Source organism: Amblyomma mixtum, chromosome 5 (genome assembly GCF_055824585.1).
Source record: "Amblyomma mixtum isolate Tamu chromosome 5, ASM5582458v1, whole genome shotgun sequence".
Taxonomy (NCBI): Eukaryota; Metazoa; Arthropoda; class Arachnida; order Ixodida; family Ixodidae; genus Amblyomma; species Amblyomma mixtum.
Genome location: NC_143016.1, coordinates 49,339,187 through 49,354,086, shown reverse-complemented (window position 1 = coordinate 49,354,086; position 14,900 = coordinate 49,339,187). Strand labels below are relative to the sequence as shown.

Here is a 14,900-nt window from a genome sequence, read left to right as displayed (position 1 = left end):
ATTAAGGGATGCCCGAATGAAATGTTACCCATTGGAATATCACTCATGCACCGGGAAGGAATTTTAAATTACGTGAGCCTTCACAATACAAACGTTTAATTTCATATAATTGCATAATTCTTAATTACCTTTCTCATAAATGCCTGTGTAAGCACCAGTACAGGGTCGTCCACTCTTAGAATACGCTAGCGCATTTCCGCACTCTTCAGAGGGCCACCGCATGCGACACAGTCGATCACAGCTGCAAATTGACGCAGGAGAAGGTGTACCTGGAAATGGTGCTTCGCGTCATCTGCCGCTTCGATTCGATGCGCAGCTGTTTCGGACGCAGTGACCCTCCAAAGAGCATGGCCATGCGCTAGCTTATTCTAAGAGTGAACGACCCTATACATATCTAGAAAATATTATATCAAGTTAAAAGACCACAACGCAATCACTAGGTCCCCAGTTATTCAGCTTGAATCAAACGAACCTACGTGCCCGCCTGGCAGTGCGAAGGCCCTCGGTTTGAGTCCCACCCAAACCCAAAATACCCATTTTCCCTTTCCCTTGGTTAAATAAAATCCACTGAGAATTTCTGCGGAAATCCGAACGTTCGCTGTCCTTTTCCTAAATTTTATATTTATTGGCTTCCATCGGGATCTTTCGCGCATGGCCAACGATGGCGACAACACCGGTTTTTCTGCAATACGGGACCGTCAACGATTCAAAAGGCATTAAATTCTCTTATATTTGTGCTGACGTCAAATATATGCCTTTTGTAAGATCATGGGTAGCTCCTTTTCTCATGTTTGCATTGTGGTCATGCCAAGCTCTTATAATGTGATTCGCTCTTATAATAAAGGCTGTTCGATTCCTGCTTTTTGATTACAAAGCTTATAACGTGAGCCTGCCGCTATATTTACGAAGTGACCACATGTAACATACATATGCCATAGTTTTTATTGCACTGAAAATGGCTTCACTATTTCAAACTATTCTGTATTTATACGCGCATTATCAGAACATTGATTGCAAATCTAACACATTTTATAACTGTGAAACCCCAATAGGAACAGCAACTGCGTCTGCCACAGTTTTCAAGGGCCGGTGACATCAGCGAAAAAAATGCAAATTACGCTAAATCAATGCAGTTCACACGCGTGGTAGATTCAAGTATCTCCTCAGATTCACGTTTTTTTTTGTTCTTCAAGAGAGGCGATATAACTGAATTCGTGCTTCTCCTGACAAGATTTTTTTTTTTTACCTTCAACGGCTTCAAATGGAAGCTCCAAAACAGCGCACGTCTTGTAGTCCGAGTAGATGACGTTCCCGGTTTGCTCAGGGGCTCCACCTGCGTTATTAGAGCAAGAAGCTTGTTGAATTCCCTGTGATCTTTCATGGACCGCTGACTTCAGGATTAATGCATTAAAAACGAACTAGAACAGCGCACAAGAAACAAATAATTTTTGATTCTAATCATCAGAAAAGAGAATGAGTATGAAAGTCTGTTCGTAACAAAAGAAAGGCAGCCCAGTGTGCCACACTTCACCTTCCTCGCTTTTATACAAGCTGTGTTTCAACACTTGCGCCTTCTGTTTTTCAAGCACAACAGTGTAACCTAAGATAAATTGCTATTATGTAGCCTTATAATTTCTGGGATTGATCTTTGCTAGAGAAAAAAAAAGAGGACAAAACTTTTGTTACAATGCACACTTCATCTACTGTTGGGGAGGTCAAACGTACCCGTATATATAATATGACCAAGTTTTTGCCTTTGGTTTTATTTGAAATGTGGTAAATTATACCTCCGATCAACGGTACAAATTTGCTCTAGTAGAACGATTACATTTCACAAGTGGTTTTATGGGAGCGCACGGTGTGCAGTTACGTGCCGTTCAGTATTTTGCATTCATTGCAAGCGATACAGTTCATATTTTTTACACTGAGACGAGCCTATGACCACTTATACTTTTCTTTCAGTAAGTTAAATAGAAGTCGGACAATAGTTGCAACCTTACGAAAGTATTTTATGCAGCGGCTGCAGAGGAGATAAGATCAAGAAGTGAAGGAAAGTAAAAATCTTATTAAACTGCGCTATTGCACCGATGCATTTTTGATGGACGTCGCTAATATTCACCGTCGCCGACCGTGAACACAGGCTTGTTAGGCGCAGGTCCGGCCCGAACATGGAAGGTTACGTTTTTTCTGAAAAAGAAGCAAGAGCGCATTAGAAGCTGACAATTTTATATATGCCGATATATGAGTCGTGTCTGCACTTGTGGCTTTCTGATCTGCGTGGAGGCTTTTGGCACATATTTTTATATCCGATGTTTCTAAATGTGACCCTAGCCCTTTGTTTTAAATTTCCATCCAGAATATGCGGTCACAGAGCGCATGATGGATTCGGCGCTGCCTTTTTCGCATGAATTATAGCGCTTGTTTGCAGTGAGGGTGTCGAATTCCAATACAGTCTAGCCCGGTTATAACGAAGTCGGCGGGAATCGGAAATCGCTTCGCTATATCCGCTATTTCGTTATATGTGGACTACGAAAAAAAAATGCAAACATCGGCATACCGATTTATTGCCGCTGAAAGAAGTCGTCCAGCGTCCCCTGAACACGTTTCGCGAGCGCGGACTTCAGGATTGCGGCTTCCATACCATCCAACTGCGAACCAAAGATCTGGTCGAACTCCGCGATAACGCGATAACGATAAAAATGAGCCATGCTTCCAACATGCACAATGCTGCCGCGCTTTCTCCCTGCCTTGCGCATCGCGGCACCGACATAAAACAAAGCGCGCGCTGCCACACCTCCTGCAGACTGCAGTCCAGCCGTGGCGCCGACTGCCTGGGAGAAATAGTCAACCAAGATTGGCCAAGACGGCCGCTCTCTGCGACGTCATCGAAAAAAAAAATCGTCTCTGTTCTTTTTTCCATTTTTCCCCTGCGCGGCGTGCTCTACCGCTCTACGCCGTGACGCCGTTCAAGGACGGCGCAACACGAGACCGGCGTGCCATGCGATGCAGTGAAGCAACCCTTCGCTTCGCAGGAAAGCAGACGACGCCACGAAAGGACGCCGTCAGCCGAATTTTGCTCTTATTTTCGCGGAAAAAATCGCCTCAAGGACGCAAAAATGTGTTGACTGGCAGATTAGTTTTCGGTTGGTATTAAATCTCTTCGTTATATCCGCTCACGCGCTCTTATTTACTTCGTTAAAACCGGACCCAAAATGTATTGAAAATGCAAAAATGGGAATGGGAAATTGAAATCCCTTCGTTATAACCGCTATTTCACTATAAGTGGCTTCGTTATAAACGGGCTAGACTGTATTCAAATTGCGAAGTGACTTAATGGGGTTACGTGCATCTTTATTTAAAATATTATGGGACACAATTTAAGTGAAAAAGAACATTTCGTGCCTGCTTTTCCCTGCATTGTGGAGAAGATTTATTTATCCAGTTACGTCATGGGAGCATTCCGCTGTGCAGTATTGAATTTCAAGAAATGAGCTCTCGACTTGAAGGAAGTAAGGAGTTTCATATGAAGTACCCTTCCATAAGCCTGTCAGAGTTGGTGCATAGAAAACTTCTGTTTGATGATATTGATATTCATTTTCTAGAATCGTACAAGTGCTTCGTAAAATCTGCAGCCGCGATCTCTAGAACTGAACGTAGTTCAAATCCTTGTACTGTGATTCAGGGACGGTTACAGCGATGTTTTCAGCTGAGCCTATTACTCGTTCTTGCTGTTCTAAGGACCCCGTGAGAACGACCGGTGTATCTCTCTCGGAGGTCGGCAAACACCAAAGGCGCGCAAAAACGTGCACTTCGAAACTTCCGGAGGATAGTCGCGGCATCATTGAACTGTTTATGTTTCGGTAGTAAGTCTTAAAAAAAGAGTTTCAACTGTGGGGAGAACCGAATGTTTAGAAGATGCCACCGAAGAGCATCTTTCTCTGCCCTATCCTCGAGCTTGTTTTAGGTGTACTGCTGTTCGAGCGCTTTTTTTTGTAAATTAGTGTAAATAAATTCAGTTCTAAAATGACAGAGAGCGATGTGCAAACGCTTCGTTTCATCGACGCTGGCAGCACAATAATTGGACGGCAAAGGGTTCCGCAAAAAAAATAAAAGATATTTTCACGCCATCGTTTTCCACACCAACTCGACCCTTGGTGCCTTCATACAATACCTTCTAGCTGTCTCTTTACGAGTAGAAAACTTCTGTGGGGATTCCTGGATTAGCAGCTGCTGCGCTAGAAGCATATAAAAATCTCCGTGAGATATAAATAGCCGAGACATGCGTAGCCCACTCACTCTTCTTTCAATCAAATATGTTATGCAGTATTTTGTCACCCTTAGAAGCGCCGGCTACACTTCATCGTCTTGGTTTAATAGGAACTTCTCATGATGTGTCAAATTTTCTGATCGATCAAAGCGGAACGAGACAGAGCTACACAAATAAATACATTATGCGCAAGTAAATAAATCGGTCAGAGCACAAGCTCCTGAATTGTCTGCTATAAATGAACCACAGCAACGCTTCCAGTCAGCGAAAACGTAGGACCCTAACGCTTACTTTTCTTTGCCGTTGATGCCTGGCAGAATCCAGACATACGTGGCGCTTGGCCCATTTTCGTCAAATTCCGTTCGCCTGGAGGTCAGGCAGTCCAGTTTTCCGTCCTGATCAATGTCCAGTATGGCAACTCCGTAGTCGAAATCTCCAAAGATCTGCCACGAAATAGAATTTCACAGCATAGCCATTAGACGCCACGTAAGTTTTGTTTTCACCCGCCGCGGTGGCTCAGTGGTTACGGCGTTCGGCTGCTGGCCCTGAAATAAAAAGCTGGCATGGCGGAGTTGTAGCGTGCGCGACTCGCACTCCAGAGACCGGGGTTCGATTCCCAAGCTCGGCCAATTTCTTACTCGGCTTTATTTACTTATCTGGTCTGACTAGAAATGCTAATTAGACTAATTGGTTATAAGTAAGCAATTAACTAAACTCAGTCAAACCTACTTGGAGCATCACTATACGATCCCTTTAATTGGTTGCATGGTTAGCAGCCAAAGTACAATTGGCCCCGTTTGAAATTCGCGCACTGTGACGTCACGACCGTTTCGACCAATTGAAAAGCGTGACATTTCTGTCGACAGCTCTTGCTTACAAGGATGAGGCATTAAAGGCTTCCGCCTTGAAATTTTAAGGCGGAAGCCTTTAATGCCTCATCGTTGTAAGCAGCAGTTGTCGACAGAAATGTTACGCTTTTCAATTGGTCGGAACGATCGTGACGTCACAGTGCGCGAATTTCAAACCGGCCAATTGGACTATGGCTAGTAACCGTGGAACCAATTAAAGGGATCGTATAGTGATCCTCCAAGTAAGCGGGAACTAGTTTAGTTAATTACTTAATTAGCTAATTAGCCTAATTAACCTTTCTAGTCAGGCCACATAAACAAATAAAACCAAGTTAGAAATTGGTCCAGTTCGGGAATCGAACCCCGGTCTCCGTAGTGCGAAACGGGCACGCTAACCACTACGCCATGCCAGCTTTTTTTTTCTTTATTGCATTTTCACAACGGGTACAAAGAAGTAAAACATGTCAGCAACACTTGCACTGACACGGTAGGTTAAAATTTTTTCAGTTCAACCAAGTCATCCAACACATTTAACCAAGTTGGCTGATCAGGTAGTGCCTGATACACTTCCCTCAGACGTATGACACCTTCAATGAAATGCTCGCGTGGAGATCTCACAACTTCTGCTGCATTGTTGAATTGTGTCCTTGTTTTCCATAAACTATGGAGGCCAAGGAGCATAATAGTGTCATAAGAGATGTCCTGTTTTCCTACCGGTAAGAACCTGATGCCATGCGGGTGTTGCGGTAAATCTTTCTCTAAGGTTCTTTAAAGCACATCCCAGAAGAAAAACCCATCCCAACAATCTAAAAACACGCTATCTATTGTTTCAGGTTTTTTACATAGAAAACAATCTGTTGACCAAGGGACAAAGAGTCCTTTATCATGCATTCATGTTTTGACCGATAGTGTTCAGGTGTGAAGTTTGAAGAAGAAAGTTTTCAAAGATGGGTAAACTGGCATTCTTTTAACCCTTTTGAGCACATCTGCTCCTGAGCCTCCGCAGTTTGACAATCGGTAAATAGGTACAGGGAGCATTGATTCAATTAAATCTTTATACAGATTTTTTCTAGTGACATTGGAGAGGTACTGCATTGAATATCGCACTTGTAACATTCTGCACGCAAGCACAACTTCACGGAGGTAACCCCTCACGGTACCACGCATGTTTTCAACAGAGCATACTACAACTCCTGGTAGCAATCGACAAAAACGAGCTTGCATAACTATGCGAAGAAAAATATCGTTCTGGTCGCGAAGAAACATAAAGCGGGACACGATTTGTCGTACAAATAAATGAACAAGACCGAGACCTCCTCTCTTCACGGGCAAGAATAAGTTTGTTCGGCTAGTTCTTTCCCATGTCCACGCCCAAATAAATACAGCAAAAACCCTATGGATCCTTTGAATATTGATCTGCGAGGCGCTCAACACATTCATGACATAACATATTTTGGAGATGAGGAACAGGTTACACACAGTGGCGCGCGAGAACATTGATAGTGGTCGCCCATGACACCCACTGGACTTTTCCTTTGCCATTGCCACCTTTTCATTCCAGTATGGTTCACCGCTGAACTCTTATAGCACTACGCCATGCCAGCTCGATGGTTTACAAAGGCGCGTCTAGTGAATACGGTGTCTTCGTTCACTCCCTTCCTCCTCCATTCCCTTACGGCGAGGTTCAGGTGTCCACCGAGGTATGCGAGATAGATACATTTCCTTTCCCCAAAATCCAATTTTGGGGAGCAAAGCGTAGCAAAGCGTAGAACAGAACGGGCGATGGCGTTCTATGGACTCCCTGACAGCGTTGCAAGACGCTGTCGCGTTTCCCTCTTAGAGGCGAAGCTTAACATCTTAACAACACATCAGTGACACAAGCAGCAACACTGCGCTTGAGGCTTTCGCTTCACCGCACTTTATTAAACAAAATTTTTAAACAAAAACAGAATTTTTAAACAAAAACAAAATTTTTAAACAAAAATGTTTCGATATGGCAGTGACCTTTATCCGTGGCCGTCGGGTTGTGCATAACACGACATTAAACACGTAGCTACCCCGCCAACTACGGAGAGGGAGGTGGGGATCCGTACAGACTTTAATGAGCTCGACAATAACTGAAGTGCCTGGATTTTATTTTAAATAGAGTTTTTAAGGATGAACTAGGTCTTAAAAGAAAGAACAATGCAGCCGAACCGGCGATATCATCCGAGATACGGGCAATCATTTTCTGACGCACAGAACGTTCAGATATGTCTTTATCTGACTTTGACGTTCGTTTATCGCACTGCTGAAAATGCACGTTATTCGAAAGCTTTGCCCGACATTTCAGCTGGTATAACAAATACATACACGGACTTTGCTTGCTACCATAAGTTGAAAGAAAACGTCTTTTAAACAAATAATATTGACTGTTGCTACCCCATGCGCGCACCGTAAAATGCTTCGCTCGGTTAAACCGCTCGCTTATTCGCTATGGCATTTCACGGAGAGATGGCATACGACAATCTTCCTATTTCATAGAAGCTTGAATGATGCACTTTCTTCATTTCATCAGAATTAATTATAAGTCCACGTCATCTTCAGCATTAGCGAGCGATAACAAGCAGATTTCACATAGTGAGCGTTTACCTTTGCAACAATCTGTATATTTGCTGTTTTGATGCGCTAAAGCTTACAGTGGCCATTCCCCGCATTTAGTCGTGTTGGCCTCTCTTCCTGAAGGCTATTTCGTCGTAGGCTGCTCACCTGCCCACCACTCGGAAGGCAGGTGAGCAGTATGCCCACCGTGTGAGGCATCAGTTCAATTGACCGCGAAAAGCTCTACGGAAAGAGCAACGTGCTTCAACTGGCTGCAACGTGGATTGCAGCCGAACCATAGAAACCGAAGTCCCGCCGATAGCAGCCCCTGCCATCGAAGGTGAGCGGCGCATCGCCTGACTGCCGCACCACTTGTAAGGACTTACAGGAAAATTCTGAGGAATATATAAATAGATAGAATCACCGGTTCCGCATATATGAACATTATCCCATAATCGCGATCCGAACAAATGCTATCCGTGAACCCTGGGTGACAACATGAGAACCGAAGTGGAAACCTAAGTGCTAGCGCGCGTACTTCGCGTTTGGCTCAACTACGCAAACCGACCATCATTTTTTCTTCACGCGCGATCTGTTTACCTTCGCCTTGGTTCTTTTTGGCTAATTCTATTCTTCTAACTCTGGTTCGAGGTCGCTCACTGACTGGATTGCCGTATGGCTGGTAAACTAAAGCTAGGGAGTCCAAGCCTCTCGTGCTGTTGGCGCGTTTCGATTAAAGGAAGACGGTAAAGAATCCCAAATAGTTGTCTTTAATCCAGAGTTTACCCTTACCAAGGCTTTTTTCCTCTTCCTTCTCTCACTCCCTCGTTCATACCTTTGGTCACGTTAGTTTTGAGGTAGCAAAAGAGAGTGAAAAAGTTACTACGTCCTTTACTTACAACAAAGTTATTTTATAGACCTGGAAAACTAAGCTAGAGCCGGAAGCGCTGTAAAAACTGAATACTCCTGCGAGGCAGCTCTGCAACAGACGAACAAATTTCGCGGTTATTTCGCCAGCGCTGTAAAAGCTGAATACTGCTGTGAGCCAGCCCTACAGTAGGTGAACAAATTTCGCGCTCACTTCGCAAGCGCTGCAAAAGCTGAATGCTGCTCCAAGGTAGCCCTACAGTAAGGGAGCAATGTTTGTGGTCATTCGCAAGCGCTGTAAAAGCTTAATGCTGCTGTGAGCCAGCTCTACAGTAGACGAACAAATTTCGCGGTCATTTCACTAGTGGTACATACATTTCCCAACCATACTCATAATTGTGACTCAGATTTCACGTCGACCTGAACGCCTATCATCTACCTTCCAGAACTTTTAATACGAACTCTAGCACAGTGCAATGCAAAAACTTATTGCAATCGTAGGCGCACGCACTTAGCCCTGTAGAATTTTTGACAATTGTTTTATCTTAACCACGTCTGCATTTTTTTACACACGCAGCGTTCGTTTCATAAACTCTCAAGCTGCTCCAAAACATACTCATCCCCGTGAAAGCGACCGGAAGTCCTCCGCAGTGATCTTGCCAGGGAGCACGTTTAAAGAAAACTTACCTTGAAAGCATCAGCAATGTCGTGCTTTAGCTCGTGCTTTGCTTTGCAGGAGGCCAGCGGAGAAGTTAGCAGCACGATGCAGACAGTGGGTATGCAAGCTGCAAAAAACCTTGCCATCTTACCGCACAACAACTATGTTACGGCAAGTTCCGTGCCTTTAGTGTGTGTAATAGTATAGGCTGAGCCTCTCTGTTTTATACGCTTCCACGATAATGGAATGCTGGATGGATAATACCACTGAGTTCTTATTTGTTTTTTGGAAGTGTGTTCACAGCCATATCGTTTATTATCCTTTTTCGTGAAGCTTAATTTGTGAAGCAGCGAGCGGTTATGAAGCAGACGACACGTAAATGACGGACAGATGAGGAAGCTTCAGGAAATAAAATCTTCCCGTGATCCATTTTTGTCTTCTCCTTATCTGTTTTGTTCATAACAGATTTATGTGGCCCGTGTCAAGAAGCTCTGCGAACCTACCGTCATCAACGTAAGCACAAGTGCCACTCCTGGTGATGTCTAATTAACTCCGTCCGACGCCAGATGGAGCAACCTTATCTTCGCAAACTTCACTGTCTCATCCATCCACAGATCTCTCTGCTAGCCCCCGCTGCGTCAGGCTTCCCTTGTACCCATTTCCTATTAATGTCAGCTCACTGAAGTTCGTTTCCTAACTCATTCATCTCTCTTCAATTTTCTTAACGTCGTAGCTATCACCTTTTTTTTAATAGCGCGATGCACTGCCCTCAGGTTAACTACGAGGCTCTTTTGAGCCTACCAGTTTGTGCCCCATCGGTATGTGCTGAAAAAGTGCAACTATAATATATGTTCCTTTCTACGAGTTCTGTTAATTTCCCGAACACGATCGGCAATTGCCTGTCAAATGAACTCCATCTCAGTGCTAATCTAACAGTTTTCCTCATCTGTGGCTTTTTTATTTCAGTCGTAAAAGCTGATTGAGGAACCCCACGGGGTCAAAATTCGCCGAGAACCTTCGAGTGGCGAATCTCAAAGGTCAGTCTTGGAAAGTTAAACCACACAAACCAATGTGGACGTAAAACAGTGACAATATATAAGCCAGCAACAACAGTTCAAATATTTACGAGTCTAGTTTAGCATTGCTTCCAAAGTGCGAGCTTTTTGCAACCTTTTCTCCGTTGGTAAATTGGTCATACAACGCGCCTCAAAACAAATACGACTATTTTTAGTTTCCTAAAAAATGCGCGCCTAATGGTCCACTTTTAAAGAGGTATTTGCATGCTGCCCTATGGACCGATTTCGCAATGTTAGTTAACAGCCAGAAATTAACATCATCAATAAAAATGTGGCCGGATTTGGTGAGAGCGTCGTCAATCATTCCCTCGCTACCCTGATAGAAAAGATGCATCATCCGTGGCACTTCTCGGAACGCCTTCAAGAACAGTGCCGCGAACCCAACGGCAAGCCGCGACATGAAAATCCGAAGCTGGATTTTCGTGAAGCAGTAGAAAGGCGGCAACGGCCTTACTACCCTGACATAGGTGCACCCGTTCCCGAAAACGTCAGCCAACGGCACCAGCCTTTTTCTTGCGTCATGCAGAGCGGTCACTTTCCATCGCTTAGTCTATATGTGATCAGGAGAAACATTGCCATGTGCTAGACACGAATTATGAACGTCGTTAGTATTCGCGTGATTACGCTTTTTGTTTCATCTGTCAGTCCTTATATGTTCATCCTCCACGTACAACAACTAAAATCTCCCGAAAATAAATGACGCTCCAATAGATTTTTGGTCTTACCACTTTTTGAACCTGCACCTCTTGACGTCGCTCCCGGAAGCGTCTCGGATGATTAGTCTCGGTGCACTGTAGCTAAAACTGATTTGAGACTTAAAACAACTTAAGAAACTTGAGGGACAGAGGGGGAGGATATTGTGGGCGGCTTGATGATTGGTTGGCGCCGAGATTATCATTAACTGGGATTACCTGCCCATCGCTGCACTCTCCCTAAGTTTGGAAGGGGTGCAGCGAAAAACTTTTGCACCCCGCGCGCAAAAGATGAGCTTCGCACCGCTGACCGGCGATACAGGCCACGCCCGATTAGCCGTTGACCATATGTATGAGACGTAGACGGATTCAGTAACAAACTTTTTGTCTTGTGTAATGAACAACAACAAAATAATTTAACATCAAACTTAACAAAATACCGTCACTTAGTCAGGCGCGAGGAAATCAACAAGAACGCAGGTATGATCCCAACAAACGTGTTAACATGAGAAAACACCACAAGGTTAATAACGATGCATCACTGCTAGGCGAGAAAGAATTACGATACAAAAGATTAAGGCGAGCAACAGCGAGCGGCAAGACAAAGCAAGTTGAAGAGAGTAGAGAGTAACGGTGGTTTAGCTGCGGAGAGGCTAGTTACGGTCGCCAGGTGTGTAGGGCAGCGGATGCTTGTTGCGGGGCTTATGAGGTGTCGCATATACGGGTGAACGTGAGCCACGAATCTTCGGGGCCGCCGTCACCGCGCTCTACGCGCTCTAAGGAGAGGACAGGTGCGAACATTGTGGCATTTAGCACCTCACGCAATGAAATACATTTCCTTACTGAGGGGAGGTCTGCGAGTGCCCGCTCTATAGGATGCTAGTAAAGGTTATTTTCCTCGGTTCACAGTTCGGTCTCTATAAGACTGGTACATGCGGCTCTGACGTTAATACAGCTATATTGCTACGACGAAGAGGAAGTGGAAGTCGAAGTGGTCTCTCGCGTGAAAGGGTTTCGAGACCTGACCACTTTGCCAATATGATCGCTTCAGATCTCTCTGCCGACCAAGCCGAGGCGCTTACCCATCTTCTGACATCTTTTCAGGACATATTTGACTTCAATGACCGCCCTTTAGCTCGTACGACTATTGTGAAGCATCGTATCAACCCTGGTGACGCAACTCCTCTGCACCGCCGGCCTTATATGGTGTCCAGTTCCGAACGCCAAGTGATACAACAGGAAGTCGAAAAGATGCTCGCTAAGGACATAATCGAACCGTCGTCCAGTCCTTGGGCCTCTCCAGTCATCCTTGTTAAAAACAAAGACGGCAGTTGGCGTTTCTGCGTCGACTACTGCCACCTGAACCGCATCACAAGAAGAGACGTCTACCCACTCCCCAGGATCGATGACGCTCTCGACTGTCTCCACGGATCTCAATACTTTTCTTCCATTGACCTTCGTTCCGGTTATTGGCAAATCGCCGTTGACGAGCAAGACCGCGAAAAGACAGCTTTCGTCACACCTGACGGTTTATACCAGTTCAAAGTGATGCCGTTCGGACTTTGTAATGCACCAGCTACTTTCGAACGGATGATGGACTCACTCCTTCGCGGATTTAAGTGGACTACGTGTCTTTGCTACCTTGACGATGTTGTTATCTTCTCGCCCACATTTGCCTCGCGCCTTGAACGTCTCAAGAGTATCCTGACTGTCTTTCGTACGGCTGGGCTCCAGCTCAACTCGTCCAAATGCCAATTCGGCCGCCGGCAACTCACCATTCTGGGACATCTCGTCGATGCCTCCGGTGTACGTCCTGATCCAGCTAAAATTGCAGCGGTGCAACAGTTCCCTCGCCCAAATTCTCAGAAAGACGTGCGCAGTTTTCTTGGGCTGTGCTCCTACTTTCGCCGTTTTATTCAAGATTTCGCCCTTATCGCTCGTTCTTCTGTGGTCTCCTTCCCGTCGCGTCGGTCTCTCTGAAAAACTTTTGTCTCCCTACCATGGTCCTTATCGTGTTGTGCGTCAGGTCACCGATGTCACGTATGAAGTTGCTCCTCATACACCTGCATCCTCTTCATGTACACCACCCACCAACATTGTTCACGTTATGCGCCTCAAGCCCTACCACGCCGCTCCTCTATCACCGGCCTAACGCCGGGACGGCGCTCCTGCCGCCGGGGGTCATGCTACGACGAAGAGGAAGTGGAAGTCGAAGTGGTCTCTCGCATGAAAGGGTCGCACGAAGAAGAAGAGGTTGCTGGTGCTTCCTGCTGGCGTTGGTGCTTCCTGATGCTCGCCGCTAGGAACCATTCACCGATTGCTTGTAAATAAATGTAAATAGTATTTCCCCGTAACAATATATTAAGGAATGTCCCGCCATATACCAAATTCAATAAATCTGAATGCTTCACTGCACGCACCACGAGGCTTGTCGTGGGGCATACAGAAAGACCGGAAAAATGGCCAGTAAATGAACCTTTCATTCTAGCCTCGTGTGACACCGTACAGCTTATACGACACCGTTAGAGAAGTACGCGGTAATCGGGAATTTACATTCTCAAATATGCCCGTTGCAGGACAAATATCAGTCACATATCCCTCCAATGAATCCAACCCTCTGCATGCTGCAGCTACTTATCTCCGGGAAATTCCTTATATCCTCTACCAATCTAAATTTTTGCCTCTTCGTGCTAGGCATGCCCTGCTGCCTGCCACCCTTGCCATAAAGCCCGTGTTGGCTGGATAGGATATTAAACCATAAGCAAGATTAAAATGTAACAGGGATTTCTCCCCTGATACTATTCAGCTATATTTTTATTTGAACTTGGTTACCGTCGACGGCAATAAACACAATCTTTTCAGGCGCTGATATTCCTTTAACGTTAAGGATTGCATTTTTTATTGTAAAAGAGGCAGCAACAGTACGGTAACTCAGAAGCTGTAGCCAAATATTTGGTTATGGAATTTGTCCGGAGGCTATCGGAGTACATTTTTATTTCTTATGCCGGCACATGCAGCTTGGCTTTTTATTTTTATTTTTGTAATCCAGATATGCGGCTACACTGCAATTGGCAGAGTACTTTTCTGAGTGCTCCGCCAACTATATCTTTTGAACAGATTCGCACGCGTTGCTCCAGATATCTTTGCGCTTGACGGATTAATAAACTCCAGGTAATCCAAGACTCGTGATGCTCTCTTTTATGAGTCTGTTGCGGAAAAAAAAAAGCAGGTCTTGCCACTACACTACGCTTATCAGGGTATTTGCTTCTCGTACCATAGAAGTGATCCTGCACCTCTAATTGTGATTAATGAAACCAAAAATTATGTGCTCGTGCCTGAGGAGTTTTTCAAATTCCGGACACCACAGCTTGGTCTCTTGGTAGAGCGACATGCCTTTGAACGTCAGATAGTGTAACGCTCGTCTTACCTCTCAGTTAGCTCTTGTAATGGTTTCTGCGTTGTGACGTTATGTCCATGCCGGCGGTTTGCAACATACATACTGTGCCAGCTCCTTGAGGAAAATGGATACTTTTGCCATTGCTGATGAAGCACTCTGTGCAGTTTGTTGTTTCGGCACAATTCAAGTAACTAGTCATGCAGTAAAACAGTATAAGCTAATGTTATATTTTATCTTTTATATTGGCAGGAGTTAAATTCAAGGTCTTGAGATCTTACAAGAAGTTGGCGATAATCTGGCATGTACAGCGTATAATAAGGTTACCTTCTCCGGCACAAATGTCTTTAGAAAGCGAAGAACCCAGAGCAAGCATGTTCTTTCGCAAAGAAAAAGGCGTAAGGTAGTTGAATTCTTCAGCATAAACTAAGGCATACTTCTGGGCATGATGAAGCTGGAACAGATGAAAATTGTACAACACATCAAATAGCAAGTAAGGTGCGGTCAAAAGTTTTTAT

The 14,900-nt window shown here is 44.8% G+C and overlaps 1 protein-coding gene across 1 annotated transcript in view; it reads right to left on the bottom strand.

Moving 5' to 3' along the window:
- The window catches only part of LOC149342074 (uncharacterized), a 10,757-nt gene extending 1,371 nt beyond the window's left edge, over positions 1 to 9,386 (bottom strand). Inside the window, exons 1-4 of the mRNA XM_089544375.1 lie at positions 9,250 to 9,386; positions 4,559 to 4,710; positions 2,120 to 2,187; positions 1,247 to 1,333 (exon numbers count right to left, since the gene is read on the bottom strand). Coding sequence (XP_089400501.1) covers positions 1,247 to 1,333; positions 2,120 to 2,187; positions 4,559 to 4,710; positions 9,250 to 9,366 — 424 coding nt within the window. The 5' untranslated portion in view covers positions 9,367 to 9,386. The remainder of the gene's footprint in view (positions 1 to 1,246; positions 1,334 to 2,119; positions 2,188 to 4,558; positions 4,711 to 9,249) is intronic.
- Between the last annotated feature and the right edge of the window lie 5,514 nt (positions 9,387 to 14,900).